The sequence below is a fragment of the Hemibagrus wyckioides genome, linkage group LG21 (assembly GCF_019097595.1).
Source record: "Hemibagrus wyckioides isolate EC202008001 linkage group LG21, SWU_Hwy_1.0, whole genome shotgun sequence".
NCBI classification, from domain to species: Eukaryota; Metazoa; Chordata; class Actinopteri; order Siluriformes; family Bagridae; genus Hemibagrus; species Hemibagrus wyckioides.
The window spans coordinates 18,089,234-18,116,916 of record NC_080730.1 but is presented as its reverse complement, the minus strand read 5'-3'; the positions used below and the strand labels follow the sequence as shown (position 1 = coordinate 18,116,916).

At 42.1% G+C, this 27,683-nt stretch overlaps 2 protein-coding genes across 3 annotated transcripts in view; one reads left to right on the top strand and one right to left on the bottom strand.

The window, feature by feature from the left end:
- lrig1 (leucine-rich repeats and immunoglobulin-like domains 1) overlaps positions 1-19,867 on the top strand; it is a 35,191-nt gene extending 15,324 nt beyond the window's left edge. Inside the window, exons 4-18 of the mRNA XM_058373258.1 lie at positions 2,916-3,053; positions 3,700-3,843; positions 5,522-5,665; positions 6,203-6,346; positions 6,468-6,611; positions 8,741-8,821; positions 12,233-12,304; positions 12,685-12,756; positions 12,875-13,038; positions 13,567-13,890; positions 14,638-14,919; positions 15,932-16,366; positions 16,460-16,591; positions 16,678-16,917; positions 18,073-19,867. Of these exons, the coding sequence (XP_058229241.1) occupies positions 2,916-3,053; positions 3,700-3,843; positions 5,522-5,665; positions 6,203-6,346; positions 6,468-6,611; positions 8,741-8,821; positions 12,233-12,304; positions 12,685-12,756; positions 12,875-13,038; positions 13,567-13,890; positions 14,638-14,919; positions 15,932-16,366; positions 16,460-16,591; positions 16,678-16,917; positions 18,073-18,245 (2,689 nt within the window). The 3' untranslated portion in view covers positions 18,246-19,867. The remainder of the gene's footprint in view (positions 1-2,915; positions 3,054-3,699; positions 3,844-5,521; positions 5,666-6,202; positions 6,347-6,467; positions 6,612-8,740; positions 8,822-12,232; positions 12,305-12,684; positions 12,757-12,874; positions 13,039-13,566; positions 13,891-14,637; positions 14,920-15,931; positions 16,367-16,459; positions 16,592-16,677; positions 16,918-18,072) is intronic.
- A 2,236-nt stretch (positions 19,868-22,103) lies between these two features.
- slc25a26 (solute carrier family 25 member 26) overlaps positions 22,104-27,683 on the bottom strand; it is a 34,296-nt gene continuing 28,716 nt past the window's right edge. The window contains exons 8-10 of one of the 2 annotated variants that reach the window (XM_058373260.1): positions 27,433-27,497; positions 25,516-25,589; positions 22,104-22,486 (exon numbers count right to left, since the gene is read on the bottom strand). In XM_058373260.1, the coding sequence (XP_058229243.1) occupies positions 22,390-22,486; positions 25,516-25,589; positions 27,433-27,497 (236 nt within the window). In that variant the 3' untranslated portion in view covers positions 22,104-22,389. The remainder of the gene's footprint in view (positions 22,487-25,515; positions 25,590-27,432; positions 27,498-27,683) is intronic. The other variant, XM_058373259.1, reaches the window with a different exon arrangement.

Here is a 27,683-nt window from a genome sequence, read left to right as displayed (position 1 = left end):
AGTGTCGGTCCTTTTCTATTTTAATTTTAACAAAATCAAGAGAGAAAATTGTGCAGGAAGGTAAAAACAGGAATTTACTAACATTAAATGTAACAATAAACGGATAAAAACTGTCATTTATGAACAAATTAAAAGTCAGATTTGTAATCTGCAAGTCGTCGTGATGGAAACCAGACAACAGGAAAATAATCATCTTCCGGGTGTTAACAGTGACTGCATCACCGCACCACCCCTATTGATTATTTTCCGATAACAGCAGGCCCTGATGTGTTTTATTACATACATTAATCGTCATTACAGAGTAGCTCTAATATCACAATGTCTCGACCTGATTTGATCCATTAGGCCAATCCATAAACACTGGTGTATAGAGGTTGTGTGTGTGTGTGTGTGTGTGTGTGTGTGTAGCACCGCAGTTCATGTCCTTGTGTATCTCTCACTCCATACAGTGTGTGTGTGTGCACCAATCGTTCCTGTATCACATTCCCTCTCTCTGTAATATATCTCCACTGCCAATGTGTCATCCATTTGAGCAGTCAAGTGATCCCTGTCCTGATTGCTCTCGGCTGTGCAGTCATGGTGTAACCTTATTGATTTACATTTATTCATCATTCTCTTTCAGAAAAAAAAATAAATAAAAGGTAATTAAAAAAAAGAAGATTCCAAACCTACTCGCTCTGATTTGCTGACAGCATGGCTGGGCTCGAGCATCTGAAATGCAGTCGTTTGACATTGGGTTGTGTTACAGGTTGCGTGAGTTTGCAGCGCTCGCGTCCAGGATGTGAGTCCCGGAGCTGCTTTTTTCGGCCTGGGTCGAGGCCTGTTGCCGTGGTGTGCTGTTGCATACTGGGTAAAAGTCTATCTTTACTGAGCGGCACAGCTGAAAAGCAGGAGGAGGGCGGCAGCTGGAGCTGTCAGTCAAATGGCTTACTGTAAAACCGTATGGGAGGCGGGGACGGGAAGTGGTAGGGGTCAGAGTGATGTCATCAGAGACACACACACCCACGAAGAGGCGGATGGAAAGAGACTGAAAGTATAATGGCGAGCTAGGGCTTGCCGGCAGGCTTCTGTTCATTTAGTTCTATTTTTTATTTGTGAGAGTTTGGTGTCGAAGCAGGCCACGCCCTCTGGCTTATGTCCGGGCGTTTTGTTTGTGTTTTTGATCTCGGGTGCGGGTCAGCAGCTGTTGAACCTGCTGTTCAGAGCAGCCTCAGAGCTCCAGGAACAACAGGAACGCCCCCGCGCTCATGCTCATCCCTCATCCACCATCACGCCATCCTTCTCTCTCCCTCGCTTTCTGTTTATTCAGGTGCGGTGGTGGAAGGAATGCTCTCTTTTTCTGTCTCCTTCGCTCTCTGTCACTCTTCTTCAGTCCTATGGTTTTAAGCGGTCAGCTCTGGGGTTGCGTGTGTTTGCATTTGTGCGCCTTCGTGGGAAAGGCCTCAAATAGTCCCATGATAAATATAGTAATAATAACTTATTAGAATTAAGCTGTAATAGCCATCAGTTCTTATTAGCAACCAGAGCATTCAAGCCAGTTAGCATCTGAGCAGATGGATGAGAGTGTTGGAGGATTGTGTTCATATACTGAACGTATCGAAAATATCGAAGGCTGGCAGCTGACCAGCTTGTGTTTGTCACCACAAATGGACACATTGTTCAGTTTTAAGGCTCAGGATTGTGTGAGAGTGCCAGTGTTAGTCTTTAGGTTGCTACAGCATTTAGACAGAATACTCTGTGGCTTGATTGCACCTGTAAAATATATTTAAATACTTAAGTTCACTGGTTTGACTGAGTTCTCCGGCTTAGATCTGGCCCAGAACCCAACCCCAACAACTCCAGATGGTGACCAAAAGGACCTTTTCATGCTTCTCAAATGCGAAGGCGTTGATAAACAAAGCAGCAATTCCCAGCCCGAATCGATTCTCAGGCTGCGAGAGAAACAAGACGACGCAAATAGCAAACATGCAAATTCCCCAGGAGAGGCGGCCGATATGGTGGCCCATGCCACTGAGCTGTCACTCTGACCGGCTGGGAAAGACCTACAATCAAAAGTCCATACTAAGATTACTGCATTTCCAAATGTGGAGTTATTCATGTTTTCCATTTAACATGATGTTTTCCACATCTAAATTTGGCTCTAACCAATCACAGATGTTTTCATTTTCTGCCCTTAAGACCTCTGACCAATCAGAGTGTTATTCTGACAAGATCTTATTAACTGTAGTAATCGCTAGAGTAGTCTGAAATCATTATTGTCTTGATGCCAGAATGACCTTGTTTGCATGTAAAAAAGAAAAAAAAAGAAAAAGAGAGTTATCTTAAACACAGACTAGGCCTCTGTGGATGAGCTCGGGTTATGACATCACAAAAAACGTCAAGCTGATTGTGCTTTGACGTGCAAATGATCAGAAGATGATGTAGAAACTTTCAGCTACAGCTAGCTTACACAGCTAATATAAGTAATAGAGTTGCTATACATTATAAGGTACCTTGGTTCCTCTATGACATGTGAGACATTCCCGGTTTCCAGCAAAGATTCCTCCAGTGGAAAGCTGTTAAAAGTTCCAGCAGGTCATGGAAAACTAACTAGTGCCTGAAAACTAGCTAGCTAGCGATCAAGGCTAAGTTTATTATGTAAATTGCTAAGAATATGGACCGCGAATATTCAATGAGCATGAAGGATTAAAGATATGATTAGCAGTTTCCTGAGGATAAAAACAAAACCTTTTAAACATCTCCTTAAATCCTGTGGTCCTGCACTGACCTTAGAATCTCTCCTCACTGGACCAGCTCCTTTTTCCGCCTGCAAATTTTATTGTAGTTTCATGGGACATATCTCTTACCAATGTATTAATTATGACTAATAAAATGTGTCAAGTATATTAATAGCTGCTCTTATCTCTCTCTCCCAGGCACCATAATAAGATTAGCAGCGTGCAGGGCAGCCGTCTCCGAAACCTCACCCACCTGGAGACTCTGGACCTGAGTAATAATGACATCATCGATGTGAGAGAACACTGCTTCCCCCGTGGCCTCCGTGTCCGAGAGCTGTGAGTCAATCGTCCTGTCTTTCTCTCTCTTTTTCTTTTGTTCTTTTCCCCCCACACTGTGTGTTTGTCTATTTTCCTACACTCTATTTTTCTTTTTCCTGACACCACAAAGCTGGAATGGTCATCAGTCCTCAGAGACATCTGACCTTCTGCTGCGTTTGTCTGTTTGAATTTTCAAGCCATGTGAATTGCTAAAATAGTGGTCTAGTAATAATAAAATCAAAAGTGACTGGATTTCTGGGTCTTTAGAATTTGATACTGTTTTGTCAAAATCTAAAATTTCCCTAAAACCTGAATATTTTAGAATTATTAATGGGTGTAAAAAAAAAAGGTAAATGAACGGCTGGGAATAAAATAGCAAACAGACAACTTTAAATATTTGGAAATTTTGAATTTGCTGATTTGAATCTATGAAAGGAAAACATAAGTTCTTAAATTATGACTAAGTATCAAAAGCTCATTTCAGTCTGATCGTCTTGGCGCACCATAACCAGACAGAAATTTCCCTGGCATCCCATCCAGGGTGTATTCCCACCCGATATTCCCGGGATAGTCTCAGGATCCACCCTGATCCTGAGAAGGATACAGTATGGACTAATGATTAGACTGTAATGTGTGGAATTTGGCCTATTTTTTTTTTCCTCAGGTCGCTCAGCAGTAATAAAATTGTACACCTGGAGTTTGGTGCGTTCAGGAACCTGAACGACACTCTGCAGGTCCTGAGGCTCGGCAGGAACCGGCTCACCCAGCTGCCTGTCAAAGGCCTCGAGCTTCCCAGACTAACACAGCTGTGAGTGTAAACATACAGACACACACACCACCCTTAGACAGAACAAGACCTGAACTCACCTGCATACATCCATCAGCTACACTTTTGATCCACACATTATATAATATGATTGACGCTCTGTGACTTGTTTGTGAATATTTCTGAAGGTTTAATTACGCAGGGTGGAGAGACGTGCCTCTAAAAATATGTCAGTGAAAAAATAGGTGTGGCATACAGACTGAAGAAATTAGTTCGAAACAACTTAATTACAGAGCATGAATACAGTTGTTATTAATTATATTGATGTGTCTGCAGGTGTAAGTGTGCGTGTGTGCAAGCGTGACAATCTGTTGCCGCAGGACAATGCCTCATTTCATCCAGTCAGCACAGCTCAGTACAGAAAGCTTCTCATCTTAGTAGTTCCTGTTTTAGACATCTGCACTCTAGACGATCTAAAAACGTTCATGAAACCCTGACGCAAGAACTTAAACACCTCTGGTTCCTACAGGATTAACATTGCTGAATTTCTGAAGATTTTTCTCGAAAGGTTTCATAAAAGGTTTCTCCGAATGTTCCTACAGTGAAAATGCAACCTTAGTTCCTGCTCTGGTAGAATCAGGCCTGTTGTTCCTGGACTTCTGAAAAAAAGAGAAAAAAAAAAAACTTCTGGGAAATTTCTCATGTTTCTAAAAGGTTTTTGAGCATTTATAAAATTTGAGGAAAAATTTCTTGGGGAATTCCTGAATTGCATGAAAAGCTTGTGAATTTCTGAAAAGTTCTGAGACAGAAAAAGGTGCTGGGAAATTGTGTGATTTTGCCTTTAGTATTCACACCTTGACAGAAACTGTGCTGATCATCTAAAGAGGGTGACCTCACTTCCATTACTGTCTCTCTGTCTCACTGAAGGCATGCTTTGTTCTTAGGGTCTGGGCGTTACTGTATCTCCCGTCTGCTTGTAGCAACAGGGTGGAGAAGCCACCAGCGGGTTGTTTGTATCTTGCTTTGCTCTTAGGCACTCCAGCCACTTTAGCCCTCGCACCTGGGTGCTGTGTCTGGTTCCTCAAAGCCACAGGCCCTACATGCGTGTGTGTGTGTGTGTGTGTGTGTGGGAGGGATTAGTTGGTCCTAATGGAACAGTGACATGAGAAGGAAAATCACACGGAGGATGACCATCTGCTAAAAGAATGTTAATTGGCTCCATTTCCTTTTGTCCTGTGCTTAATATTCACACAGCTAATCTATATTTATACCACAAACACAGCTGAATTGTGATTGGTCAGAAGTTGATGAGCAGCTCTGACAAAACACAGATCACAAGTTTAATGAACTTAAATGCAACAAATTACATAGAATGACTCATCCTAATGCATTATTGTTTTTGTTAGAGTTACGACTTGCAAGTCACCGATTACATATATGTGTATAATTCTTCTAAGAGGAGATTAATTTAACTTTTATATAAGTTTTCAGTGTCAGGGATTTTTTTAAGGAGAAGGTAAAACAGTAACTAAGTTGAAGACAGAGAAATTTTGCACTTTGTGATGACAAGCTTTGTTTTTTTCCACTGTGTAAAAAAAAAACAAAGTAGAATCTACACAAGCGTGCTTAATTAAATAAAATTTCTACTCATTTCGATATTATTACCAGCTTCACCCAGAGTAACCTCTGTGATCAAATAAGCCATGTGACTTCTCTACAGGGACCTGAGCAGGAACCGGCTGCGCTTGATCGAAGGCCTGACCTTTCAGGGTCTCTCCAACCTGGAGGTTTTAAAACTCCAGAGGAACAACATCAGCAAGCTCACAGACGGGGCGTTCTTCGGTCTGGCACGCATGAGAACCCTGTGAGTCCACTATGTTCTTGATATATCTGATCAATTTAAAGGACTGTGCTGACAGGCATGTAATCATTATACACTCATAAACATCACTCAGTCTATAGTCTGCACGACTGTTTATAAAGCAGTTTAGTGTGTGTGTGTGTGTGGGGGGGGGGGGGGGGTTCCCACAATATTTATAGCAACTAGGGAGAAATTTGCATACTAAGTAAGTTTGATATACTTGTATATTCTGTAAATTCTGTTGTTAATTAGGGTAATTTGATGTCTGGTATTTAATTATAATGAGGCTGAATTGGTCGAAAGCCAAATCACGGTCTTGGCTTCGTAGTTTGTATCATCATTAAACCTGGCACAGATTACCGAAGTTCAAACTCCCCGCCTTTAAGACGTTCACAAGCCAAGTGCAATTTGGCGAAATTTCCCTTAATGCTGAATCATATTTAGAGCCATCCGTCTTCATTTCTGCGCTCTGACAGGTAAATTGCAGCCGGGTTAGTCGTTTAGCTGTAATAACCTCGCTCTGGCGTTTTACTCCCGCAGCCATTTGGAGTATAACAGTCTGAAAGAGGTGAACAGTGGCTCTCTGTATGGCCTCCAGTCTTTGCTACACCTCCATCTGTCCAACAACTCCATCTCCAGCTTCAACCCTGAGGGATGGCGCTTCTGTGAGCGGCTGCGAGAGCTGTGAGGATTTTTTTATTTTTTTTTTTTTACCTTCGCCGTCTCTGTGCCCTGCATACTGATGTACAATAATATCAGGAAAATATCGTTCAATAACAAGTTCAATAACTTCTTGTTCTTGTAGGCATCTGGATCATAACAACTTGACGAAGCTGGCTGAGGGCAGTTTTGTTAAGTTAGCCAACTTGCAGACTCTTCAGCTGAGCCACAACTCTATCAACTATATAGCAGAGGGTGCTTTCAGAGGTCTCAGCTCCTTACGTTTACTGTAAGTGCACACATTATGTTCATTTATACACCACTTCTGTATCTAGTGTTTCATTATATTTTTATATATAATATAATAAAATATAATTATAATTTAATTATATTGTATGCTTGAATGTGCATTCAAATTTCGAGCCATGGCTATTGAAAATCCGCAGCGTCTAGGGTTGTGAAAATTGATGGAGGAAAACACGAGGACATGTGAACCACCATCATGCATCCAACCTGTCAAGCCAATCAGACCTCCTCCAGAAAATGCCACCTCCTGTACTGCTATCCAGCCATTCTAGCATAAAAAATGCATGTGCCTGTTTTAGTGGGTGTGGCTTTGGTGGATAGACCATTTGTTTGGATTTTGAATCAGCCTTTAAGTTAACACACCTACGCAAACAACGGTAAAAAAAAAAGCTCTAAAGCAGTGCTGCTGATGCTGTGTACCCATTAGAACAAGCGTAGAACAGGCTTTATGCTAGGCCTGACTTGCAGCCTCAATAAAACGCTTTTTGTTTTCTTTTCTTAAGGTACTAAATCTAGAATGACAGCTATGGTTTCCAAAGCCGTTATTTTGCATAGACGTTTTGGGAAAAGTTGCCATTTGAGTTTTTTGTCTTTTTGTGAGAGCTCTTTTTTTTCACTGTTCTTTCGTCTTTGTTGGCTTGTTGGTTCCCACCGGGCTTCCTGGGTGCATGGGCTCCCTGTGCCAGGCATCTCAGGAGAGCCAGGCTTTTTTTTAAAAAAAGAAAACTTAGTTAAAAAAAAAAACATTAGGGTGCGCGCACACACACACACACACACACACTTGTGCTTCACTGTTTGTCGCTTACTAATTCAATTCTTGTTACTGCTCCCTCTCTCTCTCTCTCTCTCTCTCTCTCTCACCTAAAGAATTAAGCCTTTGCATGAAGGCTTTCTCTCAGTAGGGTGCCAGACCTTGGCCTTAGCCCTCCTTTTACTTCTGATGGCTGAACCATGGGGGAAGGGGCTCCTCGTGTGGGAATGAGAGGATCTCTGTTTGACCCCCACCCCTTCTTTCTTCTCGTCCTTTTCTTCTGTCCATTCTTCCCGTCCGTCTCGCTTCGTTGCTCTCTCATCCCGTGGTTTGTCCTCCTGTTTGATGTGCTAATCTTTCTACCTCTGTGTGTCTCCACTGAGAGTTTTCTGTGGGGTTATGTGCGCTTTGCTACTCTGCTCGCTCAGCCATCATGGTTGTACACTCGTCCTTTTTTCCCCCTCTCTCTTTTTTTATCTCTGTATTGTTTGACAAGACAGCTCTAATCTAATCATGGCTTTAGTGTGTGGTGCTGAAAAGGAGCAGGGCAAGCTTTAATTGGTAAGCACCGGGTGAGAGAGGAAAGAGCGAAGGGGGGACCGGAGGCCCTGGGCACCACCATTAACGACCTGCCGCTCATTTAGGACCAGCCAGCCAGAAAGAAAAGGAAACTGGCAGCCAAGGCAAAGTGAAAGAGAGAGAGAGAAAGAGAAAGAGAGCCAAGGTGGTGTGAAAGGGGGAGCTGTCAAATTGCAATAGAAGTTTGGAGGAGTGTGATTGAATGAGGGTCTTTGAGTGGTGCACATACAGAAAGCATGTCTCAAAGGGAATATTTTTCTCCTGCATTTGTTCCACTTTTGTTTAAATACTTACAGATGAAGTTTGAATGAAAAGAAAGAGCTGTGAGTTCTGATAGCAAGCAATCGCTAGAGAGGTGTCGCAATCAGACAAGGGAATGCTTAGCCCATCGTTGGTGTGGTTGTGGCTTGCCCACTCTGTCTGGCGTGAACCTGCCAATGGCTTTATGGTGCTGAACGATTCTGAGGCCTGGCTGTTTGTGTGTGTCAGTAGCATTCAGTTGTCATGCATTATGCATGCGTTAGCCTGTGTGCGGCTGTTTTCCGCAGCCCCATGCTTCACAAAGGAAAGAATGCATTTGGCTGGCAGAGAGAGAGAGAGAGAGAGAGAAGGGAGGGGGAAAGAGGGAGTGAGAGAGCTCTTCAGACCAGGTGTGTGTCTGGGACTATGTGTACAACCTGTGACTCTCAACCATATGCCTGCCAAGAGTATTGAGACAGCGCCAAGACTACTTTACTCCATCTCACTTCACACACTCTCTCTTTCTCTTCCTCTGTCTATAGGGATCTTGACCACAATGACATTTCTGGAACAATCGAGGACACCAGCGGTGCCTTTGCAGGCCTGAAGAAACTCCGGAAGCTGTGAGTCTTTTTCTTTCATTCTCTTTTCTCTGTTCTGACACTCCCTCTGTCCCTCCATCTCTCATCTCTCCTAGTTGGTGAGCCTCAAGCCAACTCTATGTTAGATTTTTTTATCAAGAGCCGACAAAATCCGAAATGGGGTTTACTTTATTCAAGACTGAATAATAACACATCCCATGGATCCATATTTGATCTGTTGGAAGTTACATCTGATGGACTCTAGGAGTTGGACATCTTAAGAAACCTTTGTACTTTTCTCCACTACCTACAGCACCAGAAGACTGCAACTGTGTTTTTACTGTTGAACACCCGTTCATTGCCAAAGCTTCCCATTTACCTAATGATACTTGTGTAAAGTTATCGCATCCAAGTTATGCCAATTGAATGATTAGACGAGGGAACAACTTTATACGCAAACAGTCATTCTGTGTTGGAAAATTACCCAGAACTTTTCCAGTTCATCTGGCACAAATTGATTTAGGATCTTGTTTTGAATGTGCAGCCCAATTGCAGCCCAATTTCTGGATCACAAGAGTGGAATCTGAGGGACACCTATAGATGTGAAGTATTGAATGACATCTTTAAGACAGGCCTTCCTTATACTGATCTTCTTGATGATGAATGGGGGACGTATGGGCCTTTATCCACTCTCCCCCAAGTATCACACCTTTGGCACCAAGACATGGGAACATGTAATAATATCCAAGCACATTTTCTTTCTGCACTCATTGTCACATGCTATACAGATGCTGCAGTCACATGACCCGAAGACTGAAATTTTACGGGCAATTCTTTTCTTCTTTTGATTGCAGGAGAATCATGCCTTAAGATCTTACAAAAGCTACTATGGTCTCTCCATGCTTTGGATGAGAATGTTTGGATAGTAAGAGTGGAATCAGAGGGACACTATTGGAGGGACTTCTGAGAAAGCTTTTTGTGGTGAATTGCGCAAGCTACCCCAGTCCCCTAGTCAGTCACTGCAGTTGTGTCAGTTAATCCTAAGGGTGTGAAATGGAAGGGTAAAAGGGGCATCTGGCCTCATCAAACACCACGTTCGCTCCCTGTCCTGTTCCTTTCATCCTAGTGATGCACAGCCCTGGCAAAAACCCACTCCAGCCACTAGTTCCTGCCGGAGAGGCCATTGAGCTGGCCTGGGAATGAGAGAGGATGATAGAACATAACATCAAAGGGTCTTCCGTCTGCTTTGTGCCTGTGGACATTCCCATAGAGCGATGCGGATGAGAGACGGGTGTGTAGTTTTATCAACCGAGTGGATTCTTTGCTGTTGCTTTGTTCCTGTTGTTCTTACTTGCACATTGATGTGACTGAAAAAATACCCATCGCCCCTTTCATTTCTTTCACTCTTCCATCGAGTTAATTCATCTCCCTTTGGAAAGATTACGTTTTTAATCCCTTTTATTACGCCTGGATCACCTGAGGTTTAGATACAGATTAGCTCTGCTTTTATAACATGCTAATGAACAGACAGAAAGGTCCAATTAAATTTAATCATTTCCTTTAGGTATATTTTGCGCTCTGTGGATAGTGCCATATTGTTTTAAGGCAGTGCAGAGAGGCAGTTTTACTAGCTGCTAAATACCAATCTAGCACAAATCAAAGTAGCCAAGAATAAACGAAAGCTTATTAGCATGGTTTGTCTCCGTAGTCTACTAGACCTCTTTTTTTGTAGGTTTTTACACACAGTAGTATTTCAAGACATATACTGGAGGCTAAAAGCAGGCTGAAGGTTCAGGGCAAGTCCAAAGCAGAACTAACACCATAGCAAGGCTAAAGCTCAGTATGAATGTTCAGTATAGGACTGCAGCCGATCTAAGATCAGTGTAGAGGTTCAGGATTAAGCCAGGGAAAAGTAAAGCTTATTGTAGAGGTTCAGGACAAGGCCTGTGAAACATGTGGGGGACACAAAAATTCCTGAAATTGTTGCAAAAAAAACCCTAATGTTATAAATCTTACAGCAAACACCCCCAGCATTTCTCCTTTGAAAATACTCTTATTGTGATGTGATGCATTTGAGCCTAGATCTAGAGCCTCCTGATTTTTCCTGCATTTCTTCCACAATAGTGATTCATTTCCCCTTCACTCTCATTTTTAATCCCGGGAACAAAAAGAAGTCTCAAGGAGCGAGATCTGTCGAATATGATGGATGAGCAACAATAACCACATGGTTTCTGGTTATAAACCTCCTTGGTTGATCATAGAGTGTGTGTAGGTGCATTGTCACAGGTACATTGTTGCTCATATCAGAAGCAGAGTTAAAGCTGAGACAGGAGGTTCAGGATAAAGTCGCAGGAGAATCTGGGTGGCTGCCCTGGTGATTAGTGGCTAAAGGAGATGAGAGAAGGTGATGTCTCACTCAGTTAGCAGCTGACAGATCCTATCTCTCTATCAAATACACTGTCATGGCTCACACACTTTCTCTGCTTACAGACATTACAGGGTGCCTTCGTCTCAGAACGAAGAAGGGACCAAGTAAGGATTGTGCTGTTTGCCTAGTCAGAATTCAAACAATAGCATCTGCCCTGCCAACACCACAAATGTATACAATGAGCCAAGAATCTGACAGCATGACCACCAGTTAGCCTCAAACTACTTAACACTTCCTCAGTGATTATTGTGGGAACTGTTCTACTGCACATTCAGACAAGAACTGGTCTAAAGGGGAACTAATGTAACTTGGTGTTTTAGTTCTTTTTGACCAATCTGCAACTATAGAGAACACTGACAGCAGTGAGAATTCAACAAAAAGAAGGATTTGCCAAATTGGTGGTTAACCAGATTTCGGCAGCAAAACAACTTACAGAATGGCTTGTTAATGGCTAATGGCTAATGGCTAATAAATGTCATTAACCATAAGATCTGCACCATTGCCAAGTGATTCTTGATTTTAACCAACTTGAAGAAGGAAGAGTGAAAGAAACCAGCCAGCAGTGAGCAAGTACCAAAGTTGAGCAGGTACCAACAAATTCCTGGGGGTCCTAACATCTTACATCAAGAATGATTGGGGATTAGCCTCCTGGAGGTTGCAGTTGCAGTTGTTTAGCATTTGATAGCCAGCCCATGACAAAGCCATGTATTAATCTATAAGCTTCCGACTAGTTCTTTTACTGAATCCTCTTTTCATGAGTTTGCCCCTGTCCTGTCATCACTGCTGCATTCTAATAAAGATAAAAGTGAGCTTTGAAGGGCAGTGTGGGAACTCCAATCCCTCATCCTCTTCCTAATCTCTACACAGTTTGAATTTCCAATACCCCAATGTCTTATCAGATTAAACCCCACTAATTATGCTTTCTCTGTCACTCCCCCTTCTTTCTCTCCATCTCTCTCATTATATATTTCCCCATTTTCCATTTTCTCCCTGTCCCATCACTGTACCATCTCTTGGACACGCAGGACATTGTTCGGAAACAGGATCAAGTCGGTGGCCAAGAAAGCCTTCACAGGCCTGGAAGCCCTCGAGCACCTGTGAGTATCCCAGAATGCATTACGGCCACTGGTGCACTCTGCCAAAAACAGATGCTTGAGAGGGCTGCTAGCAATTTAATAGCGTCTTTGTAAAAGGAGAAGAGTGAGGCTGTATTTTTTTTTTGCATAGCCAGCTGCTCAAAGTATTGCTCCAGCCAGCTTCAGCCTTTTCTCCCTTTGGGAGACAAACATTTTGTCAAAGAAATGGAATTTAGACTTGGAGAAGCAGCTTGAGGGTACAGATTTAGTGAAATACACGGACTAAAGTAAACTTTTAGATAAATACAAGCTGAGATACATAAGTATACGAGACAGAGAATGTGTGTATATTGTGTGTACGTTGGGGACGCTCCAAAATCATCTCTGTCGCGTCTGAACAGAAACCTGGGCGGAAATGCCATCCGCTCCATTCTACCAGACGCCTTCAACAATATGAAGCACCTCCGCACCCTGTGAGTCCCAGACACACACGCACTCTCATTAAATTATAGTTATATTTTATTTTACTATTTAAATAGACGCCAAATTGTGTGTTAATTCTCTCATAAAACTCTCTCTTTGTGTCCCCAGTGAGATTTTCAGCGATAGTTTCCTGTGCGATTGCCAGCTGCACTGGTTTCCTGAGTGGGTGGTGGCACGAGAGCTACAGTCTGGCATCCATGCCATGTGTGCACACCCTGAGAGCCTGAAGGGCACCAGCATCTTCCAGGCTCCTGCACAGAGCTTCGTTTGTGGTGGGCATCATTACATGTTCTGTTATATTATATAGTCCTGTCCTGATGGACTTAATTACTTGGATTAGGTGTGTTAGGCTTGGGTTTGGACCAGTCTCGACAGGAGAGTATGATCTGACACGATTTGACATTCAGGGAAATATAGGAGTGATTGTTAGGAATATAGCCTGTGTATTTACAAGAAGGGGTGAAACTCATGCTCGGACCAAGAAATGCACAATTTTAGTCAAAAGTCATTACTTGAGAATACATATTTACTTCAAATGGACATAAGAATACATATTTACTTCAAAAAGTCTCCCAATTATACATGTTGGTGCCTTCCTCTGGGAAACTGAAGTAATAAAAAACATTTGCATATAACCATTTGATCATGGTCTCTCAGACTTAACGACACAGTAAATCTTACTATTTAAAGCATACACAGATGAGTTTTGCAAGTCTGTATAACAAATATATTTATATATTTGAATATTTTGTCCTCATGGTAATTTCAACCGTCCATTTGTGCATATTTTTCCACCATAGACGACCTGCCCAAACCTCAGATCACGGTTCACCCCACACCCACAGCTGGTGTATTAGGGAAAGACGTGCGTTTAACGTGTATGGCGGTAAGCAGCAGCAACTCACCCATGACCTTCACATGGCGGAAAGACCAGGAGCCACTGCCTCATGCCCACGTGGAAAATTTTGCCTACTCCACCTCCAAAGACGGCACAGGAATCATGGAGTACACAACTGTCCTCCATCTGCGCAACGTCAAGTTCGAGGACGAGGGCCGCTACCAGTGCGTCATCTCCAATCACTTTGGCTCCACCTACTCCAACAAAGCACGCCTCAGCATCAGCGGTAGGTTTTATTTTTTAAGGTTTAAAGAGTTGTCGTTCGTTCAGTGTTTAAAGTCTTTATCTTCAGTATGACTGATATTACGCTTTACATTGCACCAGCGCTAGCTACTAGCTAATTTAATTAAAATAACAATAATAAATAAATAAACAAACACATGAAGCATGAACTCAAAAACCAGCCAAAGCATCATCCATGAAATTAATGGACAGCTCCTTTGCTCCTCAACTTGTGGCCAGCAAAAGCACAATTTCAGTTTTCTGGTGCCATGGGTTCCTGTAGTTAGGGGGTGGAAAAAGGCCCATAGTGAAACAAAACATAAAAGCTTTATTTTTTTTTTATAATTGGAGCAGCGTATTACCACACATTGCTGTTTCAAATCACTTTGTCCTGATAGCACTTAGGTTCGGAACTTATTTGCTAAATTAAGGAGCGGACCGGGACTCAGCTTCAGGACAGAAATGTGATTAGTGGCCCACTTTTCTCCCTCCCTCTTTCCTGACCGCTCTGTCCAAGCACATTTGGAACAAATTGATTTAGCACCCTATGCTGTACAGACTGTGACTCTATTACACAGCCTATCAGCCAGTCCAACAGATGCAAATTGATTGTTTTTGGAGATTTAATTCTATATTGATTTTCTGCAAGTTTTCATGCATTTCCCAAATCAAACTGAAATCATAGGTGCTTTGTGCAGGAATAAACTTAACCATGGTTAATTCACTGCTTTCCCCCACCACACATACACAGTGCTGCCTTCATTTGTGAAGACCCCACGTGACCTCACCATCCGGGCTGGTGCAAAGGCCCGTCTGGAGTGTGCGGCAAAAGGTTATCCGCCTCCACAGGTTGCTTGGCAGAAAGACGGTGGCACAGATTTCCCGGCAGCCCGTGAGCGGCGCATGGAGGTGATGCCCGACGATGATGTGTTCTTCATAATGCACGTGAAGCCAGAAGACATGGGTGTGTACAGCTGCACGGCCAGAAACACTGCAGGAATGATATCTGCCAACGTCACCCTCACCGTGCTGGGTAAGAGTTGGATTTAAACACTTCTATTGGTTTTCAGTTGGAAAACTAAGAGAAAGTCCTGTTCAGTTTAGACACTGAAAGTGAATTCTGTTGGATTTTGTTTAGAAACGGATATAAAGTCCAGTTGGATTTAGTTTACACTAAATCATTTAGGATTTTTAAAGCTGCTGGGATTTGGCAAACCCCAGATCCACTCCACTGCATAAAAGAATGTTTTCAGTTTTGGTCTGGCTGGTGCAGCTGTGGCCTTGTTTCTGGGGGGTCAAAGGTGAAAGGACAGAGAGGAGGTCACAGAGAGGCTGAGGGACTGGACAGAGCGCTTAAGCAGTGGGATATGAGAGTTTTTCTCAGGCCTGAGTTCAGCTGCTGAGTAACGCTGCAGGGACAGTCTCAGATTCCACAGTAACAGAGCGGCTGTCGGACACACAAACTAATCACCACCTTACACAACTGCGTACAGGAAGCACAGGCTACATTCAGGCATGAAGCCAAATCAGATACAACACTTGCTTGATTTGTGTCTAACCTTTTCTTTGGAAACTAATCACATGGAATTGGTTGGTTTTGCTCTAAATCCAAACCACTGTATACTGTAGGGTAGCATATTGGGGTTTCTATCTACATGTTTAAGCCTGATCTAAACAGTTTGTAGGCACAAACTGCCTACATCTTTCCAACCCAGAAAGTTTACCAGGAAGCCAAGATCTTCTGGTGACCTGGGGTTTGTTGATTTAGGAAAGAGCTAAGCCCCTTCACCAAGGAATTTTAAATGTTGCTTAGTGGTCAGACATAAGTCATAACTGAAGGTTGTTTTATGTTCTAGTATAACATTTTGTGTCTAAAGTGTGTTCTGATATTTCCTTGACTCTGTAAATGGTTGCCACTTTTCTTGATGACATGATATTTGTCCAATAGTTATTGTAGTAAAAACTCACAACTCTTCTTAGTTTGTCTGTAATTTGTGACCAGTTAAATGACAGTCTCACTTCAGTCTCACCCTGTGATCCCTCAGAAATGCCCCACCTCCTGCAGGGCATGGAGGACCGCAGTGTGGTGCTGGGCGAGGCAGTGGCTCTGCAATGTAAGGCCATGGGTAGTCCTCCTCCGCGTATCTCGTGGCTGCGTGGGGGTGAGACGCTGCAGCCCAGTGAGCGCCATCACTTCACCCATGCCAACCAGCTTCTGGTGATCAGCAGCACCATGCTGGAAGACGCTGGACGCTACACTTGTGTCATGTCCAACCCTCTAGGCACCGAGCGTGCCCAGTGTAGCCTGACTGTGATCCAGCGCTCTGGAGCCAATTGTCACATGAACACCAGCTCTGGGGCAGTCACTATAGGCATTGTCGTGATCGCCGTGGTGACAAGTGTAGTGGCGACCTCTTTGGTGTGGGTGTGCATCATCTACCAGACAAGAAAGAAGAGCGAGGAGTGCAGTGTCAACACAGGTGTGTGGCAGAACACTACTTCTGTTTATTTACTTTAGTTACTAGTTACCTTTTAGGTGCTGAAATGCTAATGTTTTTCATGGTTTTTACCAGATGAGACCATCGTTCCTCCTGATGTCCCAAGCTACCTGTCCTCACAGGGCACTCTGTCTGAGAGGCAGGACGTGTGTATAAGAGTAGAGTCCAGCGGAGGATCCCAGCCAAGTGGCCACACTCACAGCAATGGTAAGCCTTCAACACACCACCTTAAAAATTAAATGCTTTTCCATCATTAGAACATGAACTCATTACTTCCTTCCTCTACCTATCAGGAGGTTTTGATGTTCCAGTCCTGTGTACTGACTGCATGGAAAACAGTAACAGTTACTCCAGGCCACCAGACTACTTCTGCCAGGGTATTACGCCTCATTCCGGCATGGAGTATCAGCAGATACAGCCTCCATCGACCTTCAGCAGCCATAAGACGGGTGAGGGGCACTGTAACAGCATGCCAAACGGAGTCAGGAAAGAAGTGACGCCGACACTGCACAAGAAAAATGGCGATAGAAAAGGTGAGGGTGAGAAAACGAGCAGTGGAGCTTCATTGCCCAATATCCGTGTCATACTTTTACCGAGTTTGATTCATTGTGTTCCGCCCACGGCTCATAAATCAAGCGAAATGCTCACCGTCCATCATCGCTTGATGAAGGAACCCTCTGTCCTGTCATCAGATGGGTGGAATGATTTAGTTTGGCTTGGTTTTATTAACACAGAGAGTGTGTGCAGCACATTCCATGGCCTCAGGGCCGAACAAGGGAACAGGCGAGAGTCTAAAAGGGAGAGTCGGAATCAGTTTATTCAAATATAAACTCTAGAGGCTCTGGTATAGTTGGCTATATTTTAATAGGTGCAGTGTTTCATACCGTATTAGTGTTATAATTTTAGCACAATAATACCAGACTTAAGAGTTCAGCTATCAAAGTTTGATTGATAGAAATATGCTAAAACATAAAATACAAGCAACAAGACCAATCTAAGAGCTGTTTTAATGGGTGTGGCATTATACCTAAATACTTAAAATGAATCCTTCAGCCGGTGGAGCAGAACCAAGCACAACCAGGAGGATCAGGCTTGTTCAATACTACATGTACACCCATACAATATTATGAAATGATCAAGAAGTTAAGCTTAACTAGGTAATATGTGGACCAGGTGATCCACTATGGGCACCCTGAACAAGGAGCAGTCAAAACAAGAACAACAACAACAAAACATTGCGTATGCTTGCTAAGATTACGGCCCATTAAGCTTTGTTTAAGATTAAGCATTATGGCCCAAAATCTTTTTCTGGTAGGTAACCAACTGGGGGTTGGGAGCAGCCAAATGGAAAACAAATGGGAGCAGCCAAATGGAAAACAAAAAAAGCACATACTTATACATACTTTAGCTTTAGATGTTGCTTAGACTTTGAGAGAGGGTTTATGCATGCAGGTTTGACAAACTCAGAGAAACTAGCGAGGTCATGTGACTAACAAGTGTATGACTGCCCACTTCCAAAGAGAGAGAAATTCTGGCAAAGATTAAGCCATTTGATAATTACCAATTAGGCATGCATTGTATTGTGCCCAAAAAACCAATACTAATCACAGGTTTAGATTCTTACTTTGCGACTATAGGCAAGAGGCAATAAAAATTCAACTGAACTCTATATTTTATTTCCTTCTCAGGATCTGTGGCCAGCAGGGCGGGAACATCGTCTCCAAATGAGAGCCACCATCGGCCGGTAAAACCGACCTCCATTCCCTCCACCTGCACGGATGCTGAGCTCACAAAGACTCTGTTACCCAACGGCCACACACACTCGAGTGAGACCGCCCCCCTCAGACGGGCTAGTGACTAGCACCTCATGCAATACTAAGTGAAGACTTTCGTATTGCTATTTTTTGTATCCTGTTTGCACTGTGAACTGCTACCTCACACCGAGGGGCGCACATGGAGCTCGTCCTGCGTCTGATCGCGGAGTCTAGGCGTCCGGGTTTGAAGGCAAAGCTTGAACGAGGGGCAGATTCGTGCCCTAGTCCGAGCGTTACACCTGTATATAGTGTTTAAATCCTCCTCAGGGAGGCTTCGTTCACCGCTGCAAAAAAATAATATGTGACTTGCATTTGAAGCATGTTAATGTAGGGAATATTGTATGATACAACAGAGTGCTCTAATGTTGGACTTTAAATTGTACATAAGAGTTTTCATATATATCTATATCTATATTATTATTATATAACTTTTACAGAAGAGTATTTGAATCTATTCGGTGCATGGTCCGATCAGAGTGATGCTATTTTTCCTCTCTTTTTTATAAAGCTCCCAGCCCTGGTGCCTTACAGCATGAACAAAGAACCTGCGAGTCCGTCGTCCGTCTCTTGGGGCGAGACTCTTCTGTTTTTTTGTGAAATGGAAACGTGTTCCTGCACTTGAAACTAAGATAAACACTATCATCTCCAGCTACGGCCTTATGACACGGTGCATATTTGCTGGTGTTGAATAAGAGTAACGGTTCAGCCTCGGTTTGGTACGGTAAGATTGGGGGGGTGAAGAAAACCAAATCAGCACTTTGGTAGAGATATTATGAGATTTAACACCGTTCTCAAGATTTGAAAGACGTGTAGGAAGGTTGAAATACTGAAATACTCAGCAGCCTATTTCACGATTCTATTTCCTACTTCACTCAGCTGAGACCTATTAACTGTGGAGGCTGAAACTGTGATTCTCATCATTTGCACAGACTTAAATATGGGGAAAAAAATAAAAGCTTCAGCTCTTCCATTTGTTAAAGATACTAAATGCTAGTTGTTAGCCAGAGGTACAAATAAAATCTAAAATGTGGGCTAACAAAGCATTGTTAGAAACTTCTAAGCGCATGACAAAAGGGATAAAGATAAACTTTGCCTCCACAAGGAAAAGGCATCGTTATCTGTGTTAGCTGGTGTTCAGGAGCTTTTTCAATGTCTACACACAGGGAATGGCCAGTATCTTCAGTAAACACCATTAGATAATGCTACGTCAACGTTACTGAACGCCTCATTAGCTAATGCTAACTATAGCCTTTTTAAACCAAATAATAGGTACTAAGCAAATAACTCAAATCTGTGAGGCTTTTTAAGCCTAACCAATTTTTTTTTAAATCCACAGAAACCAAACTGAGAGAATTTTTTTGTTTACTGTAGGAGTTAGCTAGCAATGTTACAGCAATTCTGTCACTCTGTTACCCAACTAACTGGCTAGACTTTTAGCTAACCAGCTAACTCAAAATGAAGAGAAAAGTGCTTTGCTTCATGTTCTTCTCAGAAATACGAAAGAGTTTACCTGCTAATTTCTGTAGCTCATGTGTCATAGCAGACTTGCTCACCTTCCTTTCAGATTAATTTATTGAAACAAAACTCAAACGGCTGTACATTTGCAACGCTGATAATGTGACGTGTGGCAAGTTGACATGTCTATTAAAATCACATTCTTGCTCTTTGACTTTTGTTGTCTGTTGTCCCAGTGCAGTTATACTAAACATAGGCACTCCAGGAACGCTACTTGCTACAGCTTAGCGAATTTAACTGATTCTCTTTGACGAACAATATCCTTCCATTGCGGTTTATATTATTAAGTGTTTGCTATCAAAAAAATTTTTTGGGATACCTAAACAGAGACATTTGGATAAAGTTTAAGATCAGGCATAAACAAAGTCTTAGCTATAGTCGAACAAGCTACCATGAAAAGCAGCAGAATCTCATGTCATACAGAAGATATCCTCGTGACTACAAGGACAAAGCCAAGGTTCTTAATCCGCCGCTGCTCAGCTCGATGCATGAGCTTGTTTCTGCAAAGTCGTTGAGCTCTTACCTGAGCAAACACCAAGCGCGATCTTAGTTCCGTTGCAAAGTGAACATTTGCTCTCTATCAGGATTTAACATTAGTCAGTCAATGTTTAAACTGAACTAATGCGCATGTAGATACAGTTCCCTAATGTTCTGTTTGCTAGAAAGAGCTATGATCAAACAAGTAATGTTAAAGTCTGCCATGGCTGTTGATCATTTAGGTCAGCAAATGTTTGCATTATGATCAGTTTTTCCTATTTATTTTGCATGCTTGATATGTTTTCAAAATGAAAGCACTTACCATGTTTTGACAATTTTCACATAGAGGGATGTACAGCTCTTGCACTGCACGACTATAGCACACAGCTATGAAAAAAAATATTCATACATTAAAAAGAAAAAAAAAACAGTGCTTTCAGGATTCGACAGGATAAAAATAAAATATTTCATATTACAACATGACTCCAGCCGCTTTGCTTTGATTAAGATTGACATTCACACCTGAAGGTGGAGTCACCTCTCAGCTTCTCTTCTTGGTTTCTCTAAGCATGCTGTTGTTCAACCTCATAAAGCTATCTAAATGCCCTGGAGCTGTAGCATGCTACCCATATTTTTTACTGATACTTTCATAAATCACTCCTGGAAATGACTTGTCTAGGTTATGTTCACTGCTAATAAGCAAACAAGCAAGTCTAGACTCAAGTCTTGGATTCAACTGTATAGACTGTAGACCTGCCCTACCTCTCTAGCTATTCCTAAATGTGTCCCCAGTTATGCTTACTGTCTGCTCTGGACTCCAAATCTTTACAGCTTAGTTTATTTTCCAAATGACATCTGATTTATTTGACCAGAGATTGGGTTCACCAAGGTACCTTCAAACAGCAAACCATTCTTCAGGACTGGAAGAGGTTTCGATTTAACCTTGTTGCATAAGGACTTTGTTCTTAGCTCTGGTCCAAATACTAAATGTGTGTCCCGTTAGCTCTCTTACTAGTATGTCAATCATTTTATAAAATGGCCCCAATGCACAGACAAATATCTTCATACTCAGATTTTCATATGGTATCCACATAAGGGACCCTTAAGTCAGGTTTAAGATGTCACAGATGTAAGATTTAAATAATTGTGTGATGAAATAAAGCATAAACATTTTTGGTTTAACCCTAAGAGCGAGTTCAAATTAAGTACATTAGAAAATGAAAGTACTGAGACGTTTCAACTATATCAACTATATAGGTGCTTATATTCTTACGGTAATTACTTCATCAAACAAGTGCACTTATTTTTAATAAGGCATTCATTTTGAGTGCTGTTACAGTCTCAGATTAGGCAATGAACCCATCTGTAAATATTAAGATTTAGGAAACTGATGGCTAGTTGCTGCATTTGAATAGTGGTGAAAGACACCCGACATCTCAGAAATTCCCATCTACAAGTGGGAGACTTAGAACTGTGGATGATAAACAAGTCACTGGTGTTTGTAGAGAGTGTGGCAGTATCACATTAACTCTGAATTCACTGCTAAATATTCAACAGTAGTGCAAAGTTAAGGAGTAACGAGTCACAAATCAGTACCTTTTCTTGATTAATCTTTTTCTTAGTGAAAGATTCACTCATATTAAACAGAAACAGAATCTGCACACAAAACTTACTTAAATTCAAAACAGGTTTGCCAAAGCACTTTGAATCTGCACCTGTGCATTATATAATGCACTATTTTAGGAGTTTTGCTATTTCGCAATCATGTGTAAAAAGCTTAGTACGCTGATGATATCCCATAATGCTTTGAAAAATGCTGGCATGCAAGCAGTGTAGCCTACTAAATGATGTAGGTTACAGATTAGAGAGGGAGAGAAGTCATAACATGCATAAAAAATCACAAACATGAATATCTTTATATTAAACTCTTTTAATAACTCTTAATCTGTGCAGCACCAGCACACTTCCAGGTCAAATATGATCATGATGGCAGCTCTGTCAAAAAAAGAATCTTGCTGTAAAAGACCTTCAGTTAAAATTATAGTTAAAACTAATGCGCTGTGCAATGATAGTCAGGAATGCAAATTCCAGGGTACCAGTGAGTCTTCGAGTGCCAGCGCCCCAGTACAAGACCTTTAACCTGATACTTCCGGTTAAGATCAGATCTATGGGTCATGGACGGCATCGGAGTCCAAAGTCCTATAGGAGCATGCGACGCACTTTCTCGTAAGCTCCGAGGAAGATGAACCCACCCACGCTGATGAAGGTCATCCTGGGGATGCTACCGGCGAAGAGCCTGCGGAGGAGTTGAAAAGGAAAGATGAAAGTAGAGGCCATGATACAATTATGTCTTCCTCAAGAGGTCAAGAAGTGTCGAGCTAATCATCTGGTCAGGACACTATCACAGGGACACTGGGGGTCACACTAGGAGTGAAGCGGGAATCCGCCTAGTCAATCACAGGGCAAAAAACACACACACATTCAAAGCTAGGAGCAATTTAGAATAGCTAGCACATCTACCAGTATGATTATGGGAAGTAGGAGGAAGCCAGGGAACCTGGAGGAGACCCACATAAACATGGGGAGAATATGCAAACTTCACACAGACAGTAACTCGAGGTCAAAATTGAGCTGAGGCTTTGAAGCATTAACACTACCTGATGCACCGGAATTAATCATTTAAAGCTTGAAAAAATTCCACTCTGGTAGCAAGAACCAATCAGTTACTCATTTGTTGACCATGATAACATGACTAGACTTGCTCCTTGTTTTGTAAAAGGTCCTTGCAATATTTTTTTTGGTTAGCTCAAGGGCCGATCAGGGAGGAATGTGCACCGTTGATTTTGGAGGATGCATCGGGCCATGAAAGTGCGTCCGTTCCCCTCGGGGCTCTTTTCCATGCAGCTGCTTTTGGTATTAGCACTGGCCCTCAGGGCCTCTCCACATGACGGATAGCCAGATGACATTCACACACGTCCCTCAAGCATGCAGCCGCCCCCACCTCCCTCTCTCTGACACTCATTGTCTTTCTCATCGTCCGTATTCCTGCCTGTCTCTCTTGATCTTTGTACGTTTAACCCTTTTCAGATCTTTTCCAAAGGTTTCAAACCTCAGCCAAGTCTGAATGGAAATGTGTGCTGTGAGCCCACATGTTGGAAACACCTGTGGGGATGAGCAAGGTCAGAAAGGGCACGAGGCAGTTTATGAGCCTCGATTTAGAACAACAGTCACGAGTGAACCTGGCATGCCCACTAATACATCAGTTTTGTCAACTGCAAAGCTGTACAAGGTGCCAAGCATGGCAACTATCTCTCAACTATTCCTGTCATTCGCAGAATCCTATACGTGTCTCTCAGGATCATGTGTTTGCAGGCCTTCGATGCTTATTAGCAAACAAGATCATCTCGGAATAAGCAAGTGGTTATATGTGTAAGGGGCTACAAGCTGCATAGGAGAGGACTTGCCTTTTGAGTCTGCAGTGGTAAAATGGAAACTATAAAAGCCCTCTGGAAACTTAACCTCAAACTAATACCACCAGGTCAGATAGCATGTGAAAACTTCCTGCCAAGTGGAAAGACACAGATTCCAAGTAGCCCATGATGACAGCAAAAGATCCCTTGACTCAAACCTTGTGTCAAGTGAAAAACCATGATGTCATGAAGGATTTGAAGGAACATATGACAAGCCAGTCATATTGAGGAAATCTTATAATGTTTAATTCTCCTGCAATTATTATTAGACATGCCCTTTCGTTTGGTTTCTGTGCTCCTTGGCAATAGGTCAAGTGAGTCAGAGAGCTCAACTTTCACATTTCCTGCACCTGTTCACTGATTCAAACCAACGTCATCACATCCAGTTATGAGTTGGCATATCTAATCAGGACATATATTAATGACTGTTGAACTATTCAGCATTTCCCATAGAGGCCTGGACCTGATCTGAGCCATGACTCAGGCTTGGGAAAAGAAGGATTTAGACAGTTCTAAATTGACAATGTTGTCTTTAGGAAAGCTCGATTTGACCATGTAAATGTAAAGATTCAAAAAAAGAAGCACAAATTCAGTCTAGGACAATGAGAAATAAGGAGACCAAACAGTCTTTTCCTTGTCACTGGGGACAAACCATCAAGGGTACATCTTCTGAAACTTTTGGATGCATCATTCCTCCATAAAATAGTATACATTTAAAAATAAATACTTTGTAAATTTAATTCTTTAGTTTAGCTGAAGTTCTTTTTATTCAGATCTTCAATGTCTTGGGTCTCATAAATCCTATACATCTTTTACTTTCCAGCTCTGTTCAAGAGAACTGTGTTGAGTCATTTTTTAGACCAACAACGTAAAGGCAGAATGAAAGTAGAAACAAGATAAAAACCACATCAACATTAACCTCATGTGTGTTCAATGATAAAGAAAAGACTCCTTCAAAACAATTACACTGTAATTACACTTAACGTCAACCGCACACTGAACTTCATGCTGTAAAATGTCAACATTTGCGAAGACATAGGTGTACTGTAATGTTTTTTAACATGTTTAAGACAGAATCTGTGCAATGTTTGACAATTACGGGTACTGTGGAACATATATGGTGCCTTCGAGCAAGGGGTGATACAAATTTCATACACAAGAAAGATGTTAAAACTGTGGGCATCCCAGCATGCCATGGCTTGGGCGACTGAGTGGCTCGAGTGACTCGAGTAATAACACCAGCATGACCTTACAAATGCTAGGAAAATACATGTACAGTATGCAGTGCACAGTCATCAGAAGTGTGACTGTTTCAGATGCTGCAGTCAGGAGCTCAACCTGGAGCCCTAGGGGCGGAGCTAAACATATGGAAGCACTTTCTGGCTTGACTCGACTGCAAATGGAGCCATTATCATAATTACAGCTTTGAAGCCGGTCAATTTGTACAATGCACTCAGCTACAGGAGGGCCTGTGCTCTACCACTGAGTATTTGTCTCAGCCACTTTACCTCTTACCACTGTTCAAAGTTTTTCCAGTGTTATATATATATATATATATATATATATATATATATATATATATATATATATATATATATATATATATATATATAAAAGGGTGTTTTCTGAGTACAGAGGACCTATCTTAGAGGCATTTTTTCCACATACATATCTACTGAAAATGTTGCTGATGCTTTACTGTCCACAGGCTCTTAACAGGAGAGCAGGGCAACAAATTATTAAATAAATATGGGCATGTGAATGAATGAATCGTTGTCGTTGGACAGACACGCACAGTTCCGTCGGCAATTTAAGTGCCTATCTTGGCAGGTGTGTATGCATGGCTCATACTCACCCAAACACACCTCGACACTTCCACACCTCGTACAGCACTAGAGGGATGTTTCCACTGGCCGTGGAAGTACCAGCCTGTGAAAGAAAGACAGCAAGAAAGCATGTATGATCTATGTTCTGTGCTGTCTTGCACATAAACACACTCGGCCAGGATCGCTCCAGCACAAGAAGCCTCTTTCATTAGCACAGGTGAGGAATTCCAGTTAAGAGGGTAAACAGAAGGAGAACGGCCAGACCCAGCACCTTCGTTTCCTCCTTTTCCCACTTCATTCTGTCATTAAGCTCTGTGAGGAGACACAGGTGCAACACAACGGAACCGACAATGTTGCCTGCGCAGTATTTCTTAGAAACCACTCGATAAAATAACATTTGTTTTATATTCTTTCCAAATGTACATAATATGAAGCTGTTCACAATTCACCTCATTTATCGCAGCGAGCTGTGGGGTGCATTTACACCGGGAACAGGTGAGGGTGAGATGGAAAATACCATAATCGACATAAAAATGACTGACAGTTGCATAAAAGTTGTGAACTCTCCAATATTAACTGACAACCCCCGACTCCTTTCCCCCATCTCTCAATGGTACTGTTTCAGCTTTCGTCCCGTCTCGACTCAATTTCCGGCTTAGAAAAAGATACGCTAACATGGCACACCTGCTTTCTGTCAGGATAAATGGGCAATGTTTCTAGTTAAATGATGTGAAATAAAATCTGTCAAAAGTATGTTTGGCTTAGCGGAGAGTAAATATGTGCATAGTTAACAACAGTTTACCAAATATGGTCAAAAACTTCATTTAATTGAACTTCATTTTGGACGAGAGAGAAAACAGACAAAAATGTTGACTGGAAAAAAAAGTTAAGAAAAAAAAAATGGTAAGTGGGTATCATGGGAAAAAATGGGAACACTTCTGGAAGATGCTTTAATCAAACAGAATGAAGAAATGTAATTTTAGTCATATTAGTATATCGGTGTACCTCAGGGGCCAATTTGAGGTCCGCTGCTCTTGTTAAATATTTCTACATTCTGTAATCTCAATCCAAGAAATTTACTAATCAACATTAAACATTAAATTTCCCCTCCACTAACAGTTCTTCATTTCATGACATTTAGCTAACACATTGAGCTCTGTGTTTAAGGTGTGTAAGCACAGCGTCAACATAAATCTATGCACGGCCCCAAAGCCTCTCGAATACGAGCATACGTTTTTGTAAGTGTAGGCCACAAACTGCTCTGAAGGAATATCCTTCCTTGAATACACAAAGCTCTGTCTGCTTTCAGTCTCAAAAGCACAGTTGAGAGCGAGACGAAGTGTGTGCGTCACTCGAGTCCTTGGCTAATCCGAGTTCTCTTCTGTCTCGCACTGCTTCTTTTACTCTCTGAGCATCTGTTCATGGTTTGTCTACATTAGGGACTCATGTTTGTTCACCTTTCTCCCCGCCTGTGAGGCATCAGCAGACAGGACACTTAAACAACTGTCATATTTTTAATTTAGCGCTCAGATCAATGGGCACTAACACTCGCTACGGCTAGTGTTATTAGCATTTAACTCTCACCTTATGCTAAATCGTACTGTTACACTGCCAATATTATTTTCTGCTTTTATATCCTCTCTATATTCTAGTCATCTGTCTCCACTGTAGCTTGGCTGATAGAAGCGAAACCATGTGCTGTCGTAGCCCATCCTCCTCAAAAGTCGATGTTTGGTGTGTTCAGAGATGCTTTTCTGCTCACCATGGCTGTAAAGAATGATTATTTGAATTCCTTTCTCAGCTCAGAGAGGCCTGACCATTCCCCTCAATTTCCACCCACAGAACTGCTCCTTATTTGATGTTTTTCGTACCATTTTGTGCAAACTCTATAAAGCTGTGCAACATCTAAGGATCTACAACCCATATTCTAGTCACTATACTCTTACCTTAGCCAGCATTATCCTCGTCTTGGCCACATCCAGAGGAGTGGTAACAAACGCTGCTACCCCACCTAAAGGAAGCGAGACAGACAAGGGAGCTGATGAAATAACTGTATCATTACTATCAAATCCATCCATGCTGTATGTAAACCACTGGCTATAAATACAGTTGCAGACACGCCCCTGGAAATCAGCTGCTCTGCTGAACTTTCACCCACTTTAAGCGGATCCAGGATCGCGCACACAAACATTCACAC